Consider the following 18,169-nt stretch of genomic DNA (forward strand, 5'->3'; position numbering starts at 1 on the left):
TCAGACTTATGAAACTAAACTGCTGTTATGTGGTACAGTGTTAGACATAAATTTCTGTACATTCTCAAGGGGCAATACACACTGAACCCAGAAAAACAGCTCACCCTAGAAAGTCATTTTGAAAGGAATATTGACTTTGATTCGTGCTCCTAAATCCCTATTGTAAAACAGGTTTGCTTTGAAAACAATTGTTCATTCTGTAGAATAAAGTCCCTCCCCTCTTCTCCAGCCACCAAAACCCCACTCTGTATCCACACATTTGAAAAAGGCTCTCCTCTGAAATGTTTCTACCTATTTGTCTGAAATTATAAAGGAGTGGCATCTCATTATAACTTTAAAGCACCTAGCAGAGTTGAGCAATATCCCAAAATAGGACATGATACACAGCTAATTATGACAGAAATGGACTGCCTTTCAGTTCCCACAAAAAGCAAGCCAAGTCACTCAACAAAAAGTGACAACAACAGAAAACCCCTCTTTTATCCCTTCCCTTCCTTCTTTCCATTCTTAAGCTGGGCAGAGCAACTGAGGTTGGGTCCACAAAAATAAGGTTAATAATAATAATTAAACAACAGCAACAACAACAACAACAGCAACAACAAAATAGGTGTATCAATGTCTGAGGAAAAGTGGGATTGCAAGTGCAGTATTTCTTCATGTGCAGTTTTTTCTACTTCATACGAGTCCCCTTTGGATGAGAAGGCCTAATGGAATGTGTGCTCCCCTCGGACAATGTGCGATGAGAACTCATAGCGGTCCTGGCTTCGATAGCCACAGATGTTGCACTCTAGCGGGTCCCGGTAGCCATGGCAGCCCATATGGATGGTGTACATGACATGGTCTAGGAAAAGAACGCGACAGTGCTCACACTTGAAAGCCCTAATCTGCTCCCCTTCTCCATTGATGACCTTGTAGATATCCTTTAAAGAGCCCTTAGAAGCTTTTGTGGCATCCAAAGCCTTGGCGTCCTCCTTCATATAAGCCGGGCTTGGCTTTCTCTTGGGATTTAAGGCAGAGTTTCCTTGGTAGGACTGGCGGTCTTCGTGGCTGCTCTCTGAGTCAGTAGAATCCAGGCAGCTATTGCTGGGGGAGCCCTCTCTATCCTGGGTTCGACTCTTTGGTCTGATGAGGGAGATGGGGCCATCCATGTTGTTCTCGTGACTGTCAGCTGTTTCCCTGCTAATGGGCCTTTCTATCCTGTTAGGATGATAGACCTGAGCGTAAGCTGAGCTGATGACCGGGGCCACCTCTGCAATTGTGCTTGGTGTGTGCTGCATCAGGGGGTGAAGTGCCTCAGCTCCAAGGTAGGTGATTGCATTGTTGATGGCTTGGTCCATCATGTGAGACTGCATCAGCTCAGCCTCCTTCTCATAGGTTAAGTTCATATCAAAGTGAATGTCTGGATAGCCAAATCTCATGAGCTTTTCACCTAAGGGACAAGAGCAAATGAATGAGAAAAATCAATATTATCACTTCAAGGTTTCACTGTAAAGAGGTGGGGTGGGGTAGGGAGAAACCCCCCCGACTTGGGGTGAAATTCATTTCAGAGTCCAAAGTTACCCTCCTTCTATCTGTTCGGTGACCTCCCATGAGCTTCCTGTCCCGAAACGGGCAAAATGGCAATGTCACTAACAGCTCTTCTTACTCCAGGTAAAGCATGCAGTGCACTGAACTACAGACCAACTCTAAACCTTCCAGTGCTTCAGTACTGCCCATGCCTCAAATGAGGACATACATGTCAGCCGATAGAAAATGGGACTGTACCACTGAGGTTAATGAAGCTCTGCCAGTTTGCACCATTGGACATACTCTTCCGAAACCAAAGGAGGTAGCACTGCAAGTGCTCCCCAAGGTGGCTCATACCTTACAACAGGGCTCTTGTACCGAGATATCTGAGCAAAGGCTATACAGGGCTCATAAGATGAGGACCTAGCACATCTTCAGTGCCATGAGGTATAGATCCTTCCACCAGGACAAGAAACAAAGTGTCCACATATGTGTCCACAGACTGAAGCAAGCAACATCAGCACTGTAAGGCAAATCTTGATAGCTTGCATCTAGGCTCAGATTGAATTTTTGTATTTCACCCCTCAAAAAAACCCTTACCCCAACTACTTGGAGTAAAAAATAAACAAACAACCCCCAAAACCAAAAACACCCCCTAAAACTTCCAATGTCTCTTCAGGCATGAAAACAGAATAGAGAAGCCACATGTATAGCTTAGTTTAATTTGGTGCAAGGCAAAGCAACTTCCATTGACTTAGGCTAAGTAAATACATAACGATGAGGAATCAGCCAGCTGATTCCTGAATTCATCACTATGTGAATCCAAATTCACACCTTTGTAAGCTTTAAAAATCAATGGTATTAGAGATATGCAAAAGCAGAACCACACACTGGTAAATCATGCTAGTCACTGGGCACGTTGAGTATCGCACATCTCCTCTGAAGTTAACAAAGTTACAGCTACTTACACCACGGCTCAGCTTAGCAGCACTGCTTTTCCAGTGGTGGCTTTAGGGTGTCAGTACAAGGAAAGTTCATACAACAGCTCTTCTTTTTAAGTAGAAAAGCTTATGCATATATAACTATATGGGTAAAATAAAAGAAATACATGTTCACATCAATATCCGTTAACTGTAGTTTTTTTGAAGCCGACTTTACAAAATCTGATAAATAACCTTGGTTGGGTCTCATTGTCTTTGTTACTTTTCACTGCCTCACTATGTAAAACTTTTCCTCAGTATTGTAATTTAATCAATTCAGGAAGTCACTACATAAAACTGGTTTGGCTATCCAGTAACTTAAAAATCTTCTATTACCTTTTGCCAAAATTGCTTGGAACAAAATGCATATAAACCAACATAAGAAAGAAACAGAACTGTAACCCCAAATCTCTTCCAAATAGCATTAGTACATTTCAACATAGCTATCATTCAACATTTTATTTTTGACTAAAATAACTCATTCCACTTACTGTGCCTTATCATAACGTGATGCATAAAGAGAGAAATAATTTTACATTGCACATGGAACAATCAGGTTATCCTTGGAGATCATGCATCACTCTGGCTTAGGAACTTAGCCTTGATTAGCAAGGTAATTAAATACAAGTCTAAAGTGAAGCACGTGAATATTCCTACTCACTTCAGCAGTACTGCTCACGTGCTTCTGATTAAACATCATGTTTATGTACCTCACTATATTTCCCTACAGCTGGCTGTGTTACGTGTACAGCTCACCAAAAGAACACCTAACATGGAGAAGAAACTGTTCCTTTCCTACATATTTGGAAAAAAATAGGGACAGAAGACTGACAAAGCTCCAGTGACGGCCCTTCTAATCTAACACACCTTCAGGGTGGTTCTCGCCATCAGACATTCTCTTTCCAGTGCTCCTGCCAGGCCAGTTTTGGGCAGGCAATCTCGCCGCTTGCGATAGCTCCCACCAGGATGGGCTGATGGATCCATCCTCACCTGAAACCAAGCAGCAACTTGGCAAGTGAGGCCAGAGTGGGACCAGAGGAGAGCTCCAGGAGGAACTGGTGTCTTTGGCACAGCAGGAAAAAGAAACAAAAGTGCCCATGTCACCTGCTCTGGCCAGGCATGTTCTTGTGTTTGAATAAGGAGCTGGATCTGATGAAAGGCAGCCTGACTGACTCTCCAGATGTGCCGTCAGTCCCTTGCAGGCTAGGGCGACAGGTCAATCAGTAATACTGAATGGGAAATGTGGATGAACAATGCAGGCCTTATTTCGATTCCTTTCATCTTCCACATTCAGTGACTCCACCAGACAGTAGAGTACAGCAAACAGTAAATTGCCAGTGACCTGAATTATTCATTCCTTTAATTATGAACCAGTTTCAAAGACTTTGGAGCCTTAAAAATGGAGAGTGACATACAAAAGTAAAATAAATGATAACATGGCGTACAGGGGTGTATAAATCACAGAGCTCAGAAGAGGCATTAACAAACTAATCCAGCCTGGTTTGACATGTTTTTCAATTTTAAGTGACTACACTTTAGCCAAATGTGTAATTATAAGCAACTATTTCACACTCATCTACTCAAGTTTATTCTCAGTTCCATTTATCCTTGCCATATATTAACGAAGTGGAAGAAGCAGCACTCCCTACCATAGCCAGCTTATCATATGGCATTCCATTAGAAAATAAAATAAATAAATAAATAGGTATTTGCAGCTGGATCAAAGAACATAGGCAGTGCTCTCCTGTGATACCTGTAGTCCAGCTTGTCAAGTATCTACAGCAACTGGAATGCCATGCACTTCAGAGAAAGCTGCAGGAAACCTGACAGAAAGCAGTTACAAAATTTAACACCAGATGAATTTTATTCTTGACCCCCATTAACTAGAAGTTGACTGTACCTTTGTAGCGGGATGATTTTCATCTGTTCTGAGATGCCTGTATATTTTTAATTCTTACTATAACAACCACGGTCTTATCGTAAGCCACATAAACATCTTCCTTTGAATCCTGCCAAGTTCTTAACCTCAGTGACACTCTGTGACACCAAGTACCACATTCAAACTGAAAATATGTGGATCTACATCATGTGATCAGCTTGAAGCTGGTTGCTTCTCTAATGTCTGCTTCTTTCTTTATTGAAAGGGAGGCAAAAAGAAGTGTTCATTCCTGTGTATCATAAGTTACATCTTCTGCCTCCAGTATTTCTACAGGCTCGATAAAACTAGTACCTCAACAACAGATATAATCAAGCTCTCTCTCACTCAGAAATTTACTCTATCTTCTGTATGCTACTTCCGTTCTTTCTGAAATTTCAGCCAGAGTAAAGACTGTGGTCTATAACAAAGGTCCCTTGGAGACTGCTGATCAGAAAGAGCAGTAAAGCATTGATAGACATAGTATACAAAGAGTTGAGCTTATGCTTACATGACCTTCTCATAAATACCATTAAGTTGTTCTGGATAGGTGCCATGCTTGTAGTATGCACAAGAAATTTTCCTGCATGTAAGAGAACCATTACAAGTTCTTCCTGATCAAGTTGAACACTATTTCATCAGGGAGAAAACAGGAAGAAAAGTGAGGTCATGGTGAAAAAAGAAAGGCCATAAAGGAGAGAGACTGCTGTCTTTCAACTCATACACTGTGATGCCAGGAAAGAGTAGAAGAGGCAGAAATATAAGATAAGGTAAGTAAGAAAGACACTCCTTTTCTCCCCTTCAAGTGGATCTGGACAAGAAGCTGCACATCACATGAAAACCTAAACTCCTAACCTCAGAAAAAAGGAATAGTAAAAATGATCTGTCGTTTCTACAGAAGAAGCAGCTTCATCTTACAGTGAAGTATACCCTATTGAAGAGAGTAATAATCTCCTACAGCATATTTCATGCATGGATTTCAGATCAGTAAGTTCACCTTTAAAGACAGTAACAACACACAGTCAATCACATGTGAGTGGACAAGTAAAATAACCTTCCTGGGGTAAAAGAAAACCCATCATCTGCAGTTCTAAAAATTAAATCAATTTAACCCATCTAGAAATCCATCTGCATCAGTTTAGAGGCATGTTTACAATAGATAAGCAATATTATTTATGAGAGCAGGCTTGGGTGCTCCAGAACTTAAGAGAGAAAGGAGAGAGGTCTCAAGCCCTCACAGATAAAGTCTCTAGCCCCTGCAAAGATAACCTTTAGGAGGTACTGCAGAAAATAAAATTATGCACATCAGGATCTGTGGACAGCTTAAGGAAAAAAAAAGAAAGAAAAAAGGGGGAAAAAAAAGAAAAAGAAAAAAAAAGAAAAGGCATGAGCCATGGACTGCTCTTCTTGCTTTCAAGGCTGTCATGATTTTGAGGTCTAAGGACAGCAGTTTAAATGCCGGCATGGCTAACTATTTTGCTGTTGATCAAAACCTGCAAGGAAGTACAGCAGTTGCTGAGACAACACTGCCTGGCAACATGATAGACATAAGAGGTCTATCATGAGGGGGCCGTGCTTATGATCCCATGCAGTTAGATTTGGCTTGTCAGTAGAGAGTTCAGTTCCCTTTTCCACTCCCTCCAATGGCTTTAGTTTAACTGTTTGTCACAGCAGTAAATGAAACCAGAGCATTCCTTCTCTAGTTCTCATCAGCTATATAGTAATGCGTTTCAGGTAATTCTTAAAGACAACAGAATAAAAACTAAGTTTTTATTTCAGAAGGCCTAAATATAGAAAATATTACTGCTTTCTCGTCTTCTTGGTGTGGGTTGGATTGCTCCTGACCGAACTTTTGCTTAGCAAGAGGCAGGAAAGAAAAGACATTAAAGATAAAAATGTTGACCAGTACATAAAAGATGTCTAGCGCTGATATTTGGAAACAGAAAACTCGGAACAGTGAGGTCCATGTGTCAGTGTCCCCCAGGTGAGATGCAGCATGTTGCTAGTCCAGTGCAATTCAAAACCATGCGGGTTAGTTTAAAACCTCTTTCAGTGGTGATTTAACTAATTCACCTGAATCTGTACTTAGCTGAGGGGAAATGTTTTTCAAAATGACTGTCTTGATTGCTTCCAGTCCTCTAACCTCTCCATGAGTGTCCTCAGAGTAGCCAGGATGAGGATATAACAGCCTTAATATCTGTACCACTGTCCACCCAGACAGTGAGCATGGAAAACAGACATTACATGACTTTAGAGTCTAGTAGCACACACTCAAAAAACTCTCTACCTCAGTTCCCCTCCTAAGTTTCACATGGCCTCTATACCGGTGTGAAGAATAGCTTTAAACTACAGTTCAGCACAAGTAAAATTCCCCATACTGTCTCTGGTTGCAAGCTGAGTAATTTTAAGATGCCTAGACACAAAGCAAAACAAATTCAGGGCTGAAGATCCTGAAACTGGTAATCAAAAATGGTCCAGTGTCCAGGAATATTTATGAATTTAGAAATTTATCTTGTACAGAACACTGCACTTGGAGCAAGCGCTCCTTCAACAGGAGCTATATGATCTTATTTCCACATGCCAGTATTATCAGATCAGTTGTTGCCAGCTCTCAAAATTTTAATAGAAGTTGCAAGTCTTGAGATACCTGTTACTGTTTTCTTTAAACACACACACACAAACATACACACACACACACGTTAAAAGAGACAATTATATGAGTCTTGTTTTTTATCTGCTGGGATGAGAGCTTTTATTTGCTGCGTGAGGAGAAGGAAAGATGATAGGTTTAACTCTCTAAGGCCAGAAAACAGTTCAAAAATACAACTCAAAGGCACAGCTTAAGATTTTTAAAACCATTTTCATGATTAGAGGGTCCTAACTATTGAATGTATATGGTTGGCAAAGCTATAACCATTTGCAGTATTTTTTTTGTTGTGATTTAACCATCTCAGTTACTTTCCCTCTCCATCACACCAAGCTCTCAGAATGCCACCTTTCCCCTTGCTCTTTTGTTATTATTCCCAAACCTATACCTAATACCACTACAAATAAAATGTGTATCTCAGGCTTACCCACAAACTTCTGTGGCGTGGAGCTTTTACGCTTTCCCATGTTGCTTGTCAGCTTCTCTATAACAGCAGGTCTCTCAAAAGGCACCAGAGGAATATTGTTGTCCATCACAGGCTCTTGTTCCTTACAATCTTCCATAGGAGGTACTACATAAAACCAAAATACTGCATCAACAAGCCTGGTCTACACAGATGATGCAAATCATTTGAGGCCTGCTGACCACCATAAAACAAGTGCAATGTAAAATAAAGCAAGGTGCATGAACACAATTGGTAACATTCACTTTTGAGCAACTAGAGCCACATCTTCACAACATATCACTTGGGGGCCATTTCAGTTTGCAGAAACCAAACTTTAAGCATTTATTAAAGGATTTGCGTTTTTTTCTGAATACACATAATCCCCAGTCGGAGGGAAAGAGAGGTGGGTACATGGCACTTTTGAAAAATCACTCTGTAGAGCACATTTTCTCCCGTTCTCCTCAATACAGTCACCTGTGGTCAGCGTAACCTCATCGTTATCATTCTTCATGTATTCACGTACCTTCACATTTAAGAGTCAGTGGTACCATGCTGAGGATCAAACCAAGCATCTGAACCTTTCCCAATACATTTCAAATGGGATCTATGCAGCTCTTCCAACTGCCTTGTAACAACAAATTTAATACATGGCCTAATTGTTCCTCATTCATATTTAGCAAGTAGCAAGAGAAACCTGAGTGGGATCAGTGCCCTGAGTGGGCACCAATGGGATGCTAGAGATGTTAAATATGACTTGGTAGGAAGAACGGGTGGCAGAGAAATAGAAACTAGGATGATCTGGCAAAAAGTTGCTACAATTCGTAAGCTGCAGGAGTCCCAGCACATTCTGCTTATTACGTAAATCTTCCAGTGAACTCAGAGTTAGTATAACAGGTAGGAGAGAAGGACTGAAACCCACACCTGCTAGTCATCCCCTGATCTCACTAGCAGTCCATGTTCCTCCTGTGTAACCTCACTACCTTCAAGGTCCCAATACGGAATAATCACTCCCCGGTTCTTAAACATGCAGCTCTTTGCTAGCACATAATATATGAAAAATGAGGTGATAAAAGCCTTGTCTTTGCACTCTTTCTAGTAAGGAAGAACAGATACTAGGCACTTACAAAAAAAGAGTATGTGCTCAGGTGAACTTCTCAATTCAGACATTCATAATATGAAAACATGACAAATTATTCATTTGATTCCATTTGTGCCTGTGCTGCTAGAGAAGCTGAGTACTTTGAGGCTTAGAATCTACCATATGCTTTAAAATGATTTACTCTGCTGCTTCTTTATTTGTAAAGGATGCTCCCCCTGAGAAACACAATAGTTTCTCATTTGCAAAGCAGTCCTGCTGGCATCAGTGAAAATAGAGAGGAAGAAAAAGCAAAAACATGAAATGAACCTAATATTGCAACAAAATGGGATGCAGTGTTCCAGTAACCTAATTAATGTCCCGTGCAGACTGGGAGGTCTGGAATACTATAAATAGATACGGCCAAGTTTTTAAGGTTACTTAAAACTTTGGTTGCTCCAAAGATATCTGCATTAGTCCCACTCAAGTTCTTATCAAGAAGATTTTGTAAGCAGGGAAAGATTATGGCCACTGATTTTCATTGCGAACTTTTGCCTAACTGTCCTTTTGGCTTAACAAAAATTGGGCAGATGTGTGCACATCTGTGCATAGTCTCGGTGAAACCCTGGACTGCTGCTCAGTGGCAGTATCTCTCCTTGCTGCAAGGGGCCAGCTTTCTACGGGAGCATCTACGTGAGGTGCAGAGGGCTCTAAATGCCTCCTGCAAAGAGGTGCTAAATGCACACTGCTCTTCTAGGGCTACTGCTCACAAAAATCAGATGAAATCCTCTCAGTCACTTTCACAGCCACCTAATTAGGCCCAAATTATACAACATTTGTATGTCTTACGAAGATTAAATAATAATTAATTAATTTGGGTGTTGGACATATGCGTGCAAAATTTCCTCGACGGAATCTGAAACCTTTGTTCCATGAAAAATGAATAGTGCTAAAAAAGACATCTGCTCTTCCATAAGTCAGGCAAAGATTCTGCTCGGACTCCTTTTAAAAGTAAAATTATCACTAATAAAAGCATTTTCTTTTGCATTTTTTAATGCCGCAAGCTCTTTCTTACACCTCGGAACTCAACTCCATAATCCAGGGCATTGCTCCTTAGCAAGAGAATCATTGAATCACTCCACTATTTGTGTTAGTATGGGAATAAGTTACCAGAATATATTTTGTTATGCAGATTTATAGGGATAAGGAGAGTTGAAAATAGCCTAGTTTGTGAAACGATTTAAAACATGTGCAGTTTGAGACCAAACAGGTTAGACGCCACAATTCAGAGACTAAAAGAGCTAAGCTAAGGCTCACATTGTCAAATTCAAATTATTAATTTTTCATCTAAAATTTTTGTTTTGCTTCTAATTTAAAAATATACAAATAAAGGTCAACCAGCCAGACTGCATCATTTTTGAGGAAAAACAAAATAAAAAAAGGGGAAAACCAAAACAAACTGATCAGACACAACAAACAAGTTACCACAAATCAGCTGCTTTGTGGTCGAGGCTCATGTGCACACATTTGCTCTGCGGTAAATACAATTCCCTTTTCCTTGTATGTACTTCATTACCTCGGGTAGCAGGAGCTGCCGAAGAACAGCCGACATGTTACAACTAGCATTAACTATTTTACGTTGTGAACCTACTGTCTCAGTTCAGGAAGGTTTTATTACTCTAGGAATCAAGTGCCTAGCGCATGAAAAGCCCATGCTTGAGTACGGTTCTGCTCAGCAATGATCTTAATCAAGTAGTAGGGTGCACTGCGGGACTGGTGCCCGTGCAAACGTCCACCACCTCTGACACTGCTAAAGATCCTCAGTTGCAATTAACACCAAGCACTCTTGCAGAGTCCAAACTCCAGGTCCGCAAACCTGGATGGTCTTCAAAACAAAGTCTTTTTCTGAAGACGCTGGGTTTTGAATCACAGAGTTCACCTCAGAACTGCTTTTAGTTTTTGTTTTTTCATTTGTAAGAAATCACACATACTGTTAAAAAAATGATGCTATTCCTCTGAGAGCAGAACAGGGGAAGAAAGTCCAAAAAAAAAAGAAAAGAAAAAAAAAAGAAAGAAAAAGAACAGCCAGCGTGCATTTTGCTGATAAATATTTCTATGTGCAGACAACAGATACTGCACTAAGTCTCAGCTGGTATAAATTAGTATTACCCCATCAGCCTCAGTTTGCTTTCCTGAACTCAGAATATTGCTGTTTTAAAGTGTGTGTGTGTGTGTGTGAAGAAATGACAGGAAATATTCCCATGGACCCTGATGTGCAGTCTCCTGTGGGACCTGCATTTTAACTATGCTTTAAGCAGCTACGCAAGAGGGAAGGACACAAGGCTGTATGATGTGGAGCCGGCCTTTGAGGCTCACGCAGCCTACAGCTAAGCTCCTTTCTCCTCCTCCAGAAAGAGTATTCTTCTCCACTCCATTTTGGGAATTCCTCCTGGAGTTACTGCTTTTTGGAGATGGGGAAGAACGTGTAAGCTGGTGTAAACCAGAGCCAGTGTTTAGTATTTCTCCCCATGCTTTTCTATGATGATCATGTTCTTGACATTCAGCAACTGTCACTTGTGTCACCCCCAAAATGCTGCTAGCTGAAACTTTGCTGACTACTTTCTACCTCCAGGGCCAGAATTGCTCAGTTGAGAATTTATAGCAATAAAAGCTGAGCTCTCTTGCAGCAAGCTTCCTGCAAGGGAGCCAGCCACAAGGAGGGGCAGCTCAGCACCGCCGCCGGCACCTGGCAGAGGGCGGCCGAGGGGCCAGCAGCCAGAAAGCTCTACATGCCCACCTACACACCAAAACCAACCCTCTCCCCCCTCTTCTCACTTCCCTCTGTGGCTTTCATCAGGTGACCTAGCCATCGGCAAGGCAAAGATGCTTGAAATTCAGGGTTTCTTCAGCCTTCGGTGAAAACTCCCCAGTAAATGGTTACAATGTGCCTATAAAACGATCAGGTTGAGCACAATGTTTGAAAAAAAAAAATCCAAACTCTCTTGAGGCTGCCCCGCATTGACTGGAACTAGTCACCTTTTCTAAATGTATTTGAACAAATAGGAAAACATTGGCAATAATGGTGGAGACCCAACACAGCCACTCAGGTCTTTAAAACACAGTACTGGCGGATACTAGAAGATTCCTACTTTGACCCATTCTATAAAATTTAAATTTGGTTCATTTTGGGTCTGCTCCAAAGAATTTTCATATTCAAGTGTCTTCCCCTCCACCCTAGGAAGACTGTCAAGAGCAGTCCTGAGCATAATGGCATCAAAATTGTCAACAGGCACCAAACTGGAGTGCTCTGTTGAATGCACTCGTTGCAGCACTGTAAGCTACCTGTTTTAGGAAATGGAGCAGGCGCCTGGACAACCTAATCCTCCCACCTGGCCACTCATCGAAACACTCAGCAAAAATAAAATACTGTAAAATCCCTGGAAAAGAGACTCAGGAGAGCTCAACTCCAATGCAATATGAAAGAAACCAACAGTCAAAATCTCCTAACAATACCCTTGCTCATCCTCAACGCTATCCTTTCAAAAGTGTAGCATGGGAGGGAAGGCAATCAGTACATTTTTCAGGGTTAGACTAACCTTTTTTTTTTTTTTTTTTTTTTTTTTTTAAAAAAAAAAAAGGCAATGCAATTGATGTTAAATTCTTTCCTGGTGCCTTTACACTCCCAGGAGAAAGGAACTTGCGGCAGGCCCGTACTGGGTGGTGTTCACGAGCCTCTCCCATAATTAGCTTCTTAGGTCGGAGTACTAGGGATGCTAGGTGAGATTTATTACTGGCTCGTAAGTGGACTTGGAGCTCACCATCACTGCCCACCCTCACTGTGCCCTAGCTAAACAGCACAATGATGAGGGTGGACCCAGCACCCCTTAAATGTCCACCAGGGGAGATTTAAGCAGATTTACCAAGAGGACAAAGAGGTAATAGTTAAAATCAAAGTGCTGTTTTAAACTAATTTTGTCAAGGAGAGTGAAGAGGCCGTGCGTACATTTATATTTTAAGCCTAAAGTCAGCCATGCAGTAAATAAAATAACTGTCCACATGGGGTTTGGCACTGGTTTAATTTCAATTGGGCAGAGGGGGGAAATCAGTGTGAATTCAGTCATCCCAGCTTCCTTGGGCAGACAAGGTCAAGGACTTATTCTTTGTGTCATACCATTAATCAGCTTAGGAAAAGCTTTATATTTCCTCAGAAGTACAGTATCAACAATAGCAAACTCAATTCTAATAAATAACTCAATAAAAAGCCTAGAAATTGAGTTGAATTTGTGATGTTTCTCCATAATGTGATCTCAGAAATATTCTGGATGTCCCAACTATATTCTGTGGAGAAATCTCACTTGAAGACCTAATTCCCAAAAGGCATGGGAATGTCTTACTGTTACGTCCCTATTTCTGATGGAAATCACCATCTTGTTGGTTAATCCGGCAGGTACACCTTTGTAGAGTGTAGACTGTACAATTCTGTTGTGAAAGGAAAAGGCGGTTAAACTCCTGCCAACTAAGCGTTCTGCCCAACAGTCCAAGTGCACAACAGGTACCTGCAAAGAGACCCTGAAACCGGTCTTTTCACTGACTTTTACAAGCATACCATCAGGCCAGAAGTAGCTAATCACAAACTGCAGCATCTTTAAAGCTATCCATTAGACTTCAAAGGATGAGTTTAGTGTCCAAGGCGGCTAAAAAGATAGTAATTACTTAATAGAGGTGTCTGCGCATCTTTGCGAAATGCATTACATATGTTTTGAATGCCTTTACAGGATTAACATTTTCATGAAAAAGTACTCTTTAAAATTGTCAGCGATTTTTTCACTGAAAATTAGCCCATATTGGAAGTGCTGAGTGTATTTTATTTCAGCTTTTCTTTTTATGTTTTTAGAAATGACCTTTCAAAACTTTCGCAGTACTAATTTCAAAGTGAAGCCTTATGACTACACTCAACAATTCAAACGAAACAACTAAAATGAAACAAAGTGTAAAGTGCTTTCCCCCTTTGCTTTTCTTTTAGATAATCTAGGGTTTTTTGGTATTCCTAGACATGTGGCATCTTTAAATCAAAATATATAATGTAATTTATACACATAGATATGTAGGTTTTATATTTTCTGATTAGTAAGAAATTAAAAATACTACAAGTATCAAACTTCTAATGAGTATTTACTAAAAAAGAGAAGAGTTTCAGCAGCATTTCAGAAACACTAATTTTGAAAGAAATCATAACAATGTTTGGACAACTGCTACTTATTATTTAGTACTACACATAAACTTACAAGCCTACAGTCTGAGACATTATACTGAGTGTATTTCCATACTGATAGCTACAGAAATTTTAGAAAACAAATTCATGTGATTTGACATTTCTCTCTTTCAATGCTCTTTTTGGCAATCTTCAGTCTTTCTGTATATTAACACATGCAGTGTTAGTTAGTGTATTAATACTAACATATGTAAACGCATACAAAGGGTTTTTTTCCTATAATTACTTTTATCAACACCGCTGAATTCCATTCTGCTCTTAAAATTTTTACATCCGCCTCCCCCCTCCTTTTTTTTGGATGGAATGCAGTATTACATTTTCACTGTTAGAAGGAGTGAATACCTCTGAATACCTCCACCATCCTTTGCTCCTGTAATTATCAGTCACTATCAGAAAAGTGAGCAGCAGGGATCATATATTTTATACATGCCACAGTTCATTTTTAAGGGTGACTTTTTAGAGGTGACTTGAGGTTTTGCTTTTTTTTTTTGGTTGGTTGCTTGCTGATTTTTTACCTTTGTGTCTACATATTTATACATATAAAAAGGTGAAATTCTGACTTCACAAAAATAAGCAAAAACTCTGCTGTGAAATTGGACGGCGGAAGGATTTTACTCTGTCCTTTCTCCTCCTGCATATTTGAGGCTAAGCTTGCTACGGAATGGAAGTGATCCAAAGCTTAAAGGAAGGAAATAAAAATAGATGAAAAAACCCGCAGAAGACGCTCCAAGTCCAAGAGACCTCAAGACACGGTTTCCACCCACCGTGGTGACTCATGACCTGCCCAGCAGCCTCCATGCTGACGTTCTGCAGATAGTTGTGGCAGCGTTCCTTGTGCTCCTCCAGCGAGCTGCGCTGCTTGTAGCTCCGGCCGCAGTAGTTGCACTTGTGAGGCTTACCCACTGCGGAAAGAATAAGAGCTTCAGGTCAAACCGGCAGCAACCCACTGCCGCTAGCAAATACTGCGTCTCGGTAACAGCTAAGGAGATGGAAAGACACCTCAGAAAGGTTACTCGAGTCCCAGAGCTTGTTCCCAGCCTCATTTTCCCACCACGCACACCTCCTCCCACCTGCCGGGTACTTCGCCCTATCAGTTTTTCACACTAACGCAGAGTTTCGGTGGAGGCAAAAGGAGGCGGACTTGTTGTTCGCAAAGCAAGTAAACACACTACAACAGCGAGGAAAACAAGCCAAATAACTGAATCACACCCCAGCGACGACTGTGTGTCACCAAGTCTCGTGGGAAAGAAAATTCTGAGACATTTTTTGCCCATGGTATGAAGAATCGCCTTTGCAAAAGCGTGCTGCCCTAGTGGCCTAATTCTGCTTCAGACAGCGGGGAAATCCGTTACATGGCGTAGACAAATTCATCTTGGGTTGAGACAATTTTTGCCAAAACTAGTAAGGGAAGATTAAAAAAAAAAAAGCAGCAACAACAACAAAAAACCCAACAGAAAGTAGACTTTGGTAACAGTCTTTGTTACATGCCAGAACTGAGCTGTCACCGGTAACACGCAGAGACCGAACGCTATGAAAAAAGGCTGAGTACAAGGAAAAGCCAGATGAACACAACGCTTCATTCCAATACAATCTTTTCGTTTCACTCAGCAGCAATACGAATAAATAGCAAATGCCTCTTAATACATGCAAAATCTGGCACCAGGTCCTCATAAAGCGTCTCCTTTCATAGCACGTCATTAAGAAACCACAAGAATGGCCTCACCGGGGGCCAGAGAGCTAGCCAGCAGTGTCTTTGCCAAGCCACGCTAATAAAAATTTCTAATATAATTTAAACTTGTAGAACACAAACATTTATTCTCTAATAACTAAAGAGCTATTAAGTCAGCGTTGCGAGTCTCCTAAAATACCACAAGCTGAGATTTTCAGAGCTGTCTAAGGGATGGGAAAGGTCGAACTTCGCCCAGAGTTTTGAGAATCTTAGGTAAGAGTTTTAGTTTCCGGCCAGAGGATTTAAGAATATCCTCTGCTGAATAATATATGTGTTTCTATTGGGTTTGTCCCAACACTGACAGCTTTTCATTCGTCATTTACTAAATGAAATCCAAGCTGTATTAATTGTAGCCAAAATGCGCTGTCGTCACTGGGTGACTTCCCTCCCGTTGCAGCATGGAGTGGTGTGAAAATTCAGGACACGCCGCTGGCAGGTCACCTGCAGCCAAGACGAAGCCAGACAGAAGGCTTCCTGCACTGGGGCTGAAGCACTAAAAAGGAACGACTCAGAGTCAGGGGAAGTTTCCAAACTGTGGATTTAGTTTTGTTTACTTTCACCCTCAGGACAGTATTGTGTCTTAGCTCAAACAGTTGTGGTCTTTATTTTATTTTGCTCACTAGCTAACATTTTGCCATAACTGCCATATTAGTAATCTCAGTAGAGGCCAACTGAGGTTCATTGTCATTCCCAGCATATTTGCCCTAAGTTCTGGATCAAGCTGCAGATCTTAAACATAAATTAGCCATCCCATTTGCAAAGCACCTTTAGAAAAATGTACTGGTAGCTCCCTGGAATGGAAAAACTTATTATCACGATTAAAATGTTTCATCATGCATCTAGATGGCAATGTGTCTTAGCCTGATACATTTATTAGAAGCTAACTTCCTTGTTGTCTAATCAAAAAGTCTAATGCAGTTGAAGGGATTAAATTCACTGATTTAAAGCAGGACTGCATTAAGCCACCCAGTTTGACTATACTAGGCTACAACACAACTTAGATAAATTTTAAGACACAAGAGAAAGGGACGAGTGCTTTCAGCTATTCAAGAGGAGGAGCCAGGTACTATTAATTAAGTATATTATTGCTTAGCACAGAGAAACAAGCTCTTCTACAAGCTTGCAGTACAATAAATTGACTTGCAATCAAAAAAAGAAATGCTGGAATTATACTTTTTCAAATCATTGCTCCTTGCATTGTAACCATTTCACAAACTATTTAAAAACAAGGCCAAGCTTTTCCAATGATATCTAATATGGCTAGCTACCCAAATTCCATCAAATTTCAAGGTTCATAGGAGATGATAAAAGGCAGTGATAAAGACAAGATTTCTGCATGTAATTCTATGGGATTTGAGGAACGTAACTCCCCAAGGAAAGAAGTAATCCAGCACACACACTCCTTCCTCTGGGGAGAAGATAAGAGAGTAAACAACATGTGACAAATGTTAGTCATGTTGCCTAATGCACAACTGGAAGTTGCTCAAACATAACCGTGAAGAATGAAGTTTGCAAACTCCAGTTGAGTAAAACTGAATAAAATTCCCTTAGGTGAATTTGAAAATCCTATCCTCAGGCTTCCCTTGCTCTACAGATGTGATCATTTCCAAGTTTAATAATCTATATATAATACAGGTAAAAATCTTATTTCTGTTATAAAATTAAACAAAATGACTGTGACTTGGGTTGCATTGCACTCAACCGAATAAGGCCACAATGAAACAGCTTCTGGTAGCAGTAATCTGTGTCACCAATAACTCTCATAATCCATTTGGTAAAAAGTGCAGGTACTGGAGACAGCCAATATGGTCTTGACTTCAGAGCTCTCTGTTGTTGTGATAAATGTCAAGTCATTGAAATTGCTGCAAATTTCCTCTTATATTCTTAAAGTAGTTGATGACTATATATATATATATATATATATAGATATATGTATGTATATGTATATGTTTGTAGACTTGAACACTACCAGTGGGTATAGATTTTTCTACTACGTGATATGAAATACAGAAATGTGTAGAAATATATCAGGGAATTAAATTCTGGTAATCTTCTCAACGACATACTTTGTTCCACGTAATAAACTGCCACATGACTGCCAACTGCTCAAGAGAGAATTCAATCTTGGTCAAATATTGTAGAGCGGATGAACGTTAATACTCAAAACCTGCCCGCAAAAAGTACGGCTTATGCTACTTCGCACAAGGGGCCCTGGGGCACACGTCATTGACTTGAAGACAAAGAGTTTAACAGTGCTATAACCTGCCAAAAACCTCTAAACCATCTCCTAATGCAGCTCTTACCACTGTCTGTGTACAAAGACATTCAAAGTTTGGCTCAACCTGCTCGCCAAGAAGCTGCCCTCAAAGTCTTTGCCCCATGCCGCTCGCTGAGGAACGTGGTTGCAGAGACACCAGATTTGGTGCTGTCTCTAACCACCATTGCCAACGGTAGTGGCACCCAAGCAAAGTCAGCGTGGAAATCCCTGGTTCTGGGTAATTATTTCTGTATCAGCTTTTCAGGTAGGGTATGTAATCAGACCAAAAAAATTACCAGCACTCATTTTCATAAAAATGACACAGTACAGTGGATGCAAACAA

The 18,169-nt window shown here is 40.7% G+C and overlaps 1 protein-coding gene across 4 annotated transcripts in view; it reads right to left on the minus strand.

Annotated features, from left to right (window-relative positions):
• Positions 1-704: 704 nt before the first annotated feature.
• The window catches only part of IKZF2 (IKAROS family zinc finger 2), a 108,202-nt gene continuing 90,737 nt past the window's right edge, over positions 705-18,169 (minus strand). For all 4 annotated transcript variants that reach the window (XM_062578358.1, XM_062578356.1, XM_062578357.1 and 1 more), the window contains 3 exons: positions 14,605-14,742; positions 7,476-7,619; positions 705-1,429 (listed from right to left, as the gene is read on the minus strand). In XM_062578358.1, coding sequence (XP_062434342.1) covers positions 705-1,429; positions 7,476-7,619; positions 14,605-14,742 — 1,007 coding nt within the window. The remainder of the gene's footprint in view (positions 1,430-7,475; positions 7,620-14,604; positions 14,743-18,169) is intronic.

This window comes from Rhea pennata, chromosome 6, assembly GCF_028389875.1.
Source record: "Rhea pennata isolate bPtePen1 chromosome 6, bPtePen1.pri, whole genome shotgun sequence".
NCBI lineage: Eukaryota > Metazoa > Chordata > Aves > Rheiformes > Rheidae > Rhea > Rhea pennata.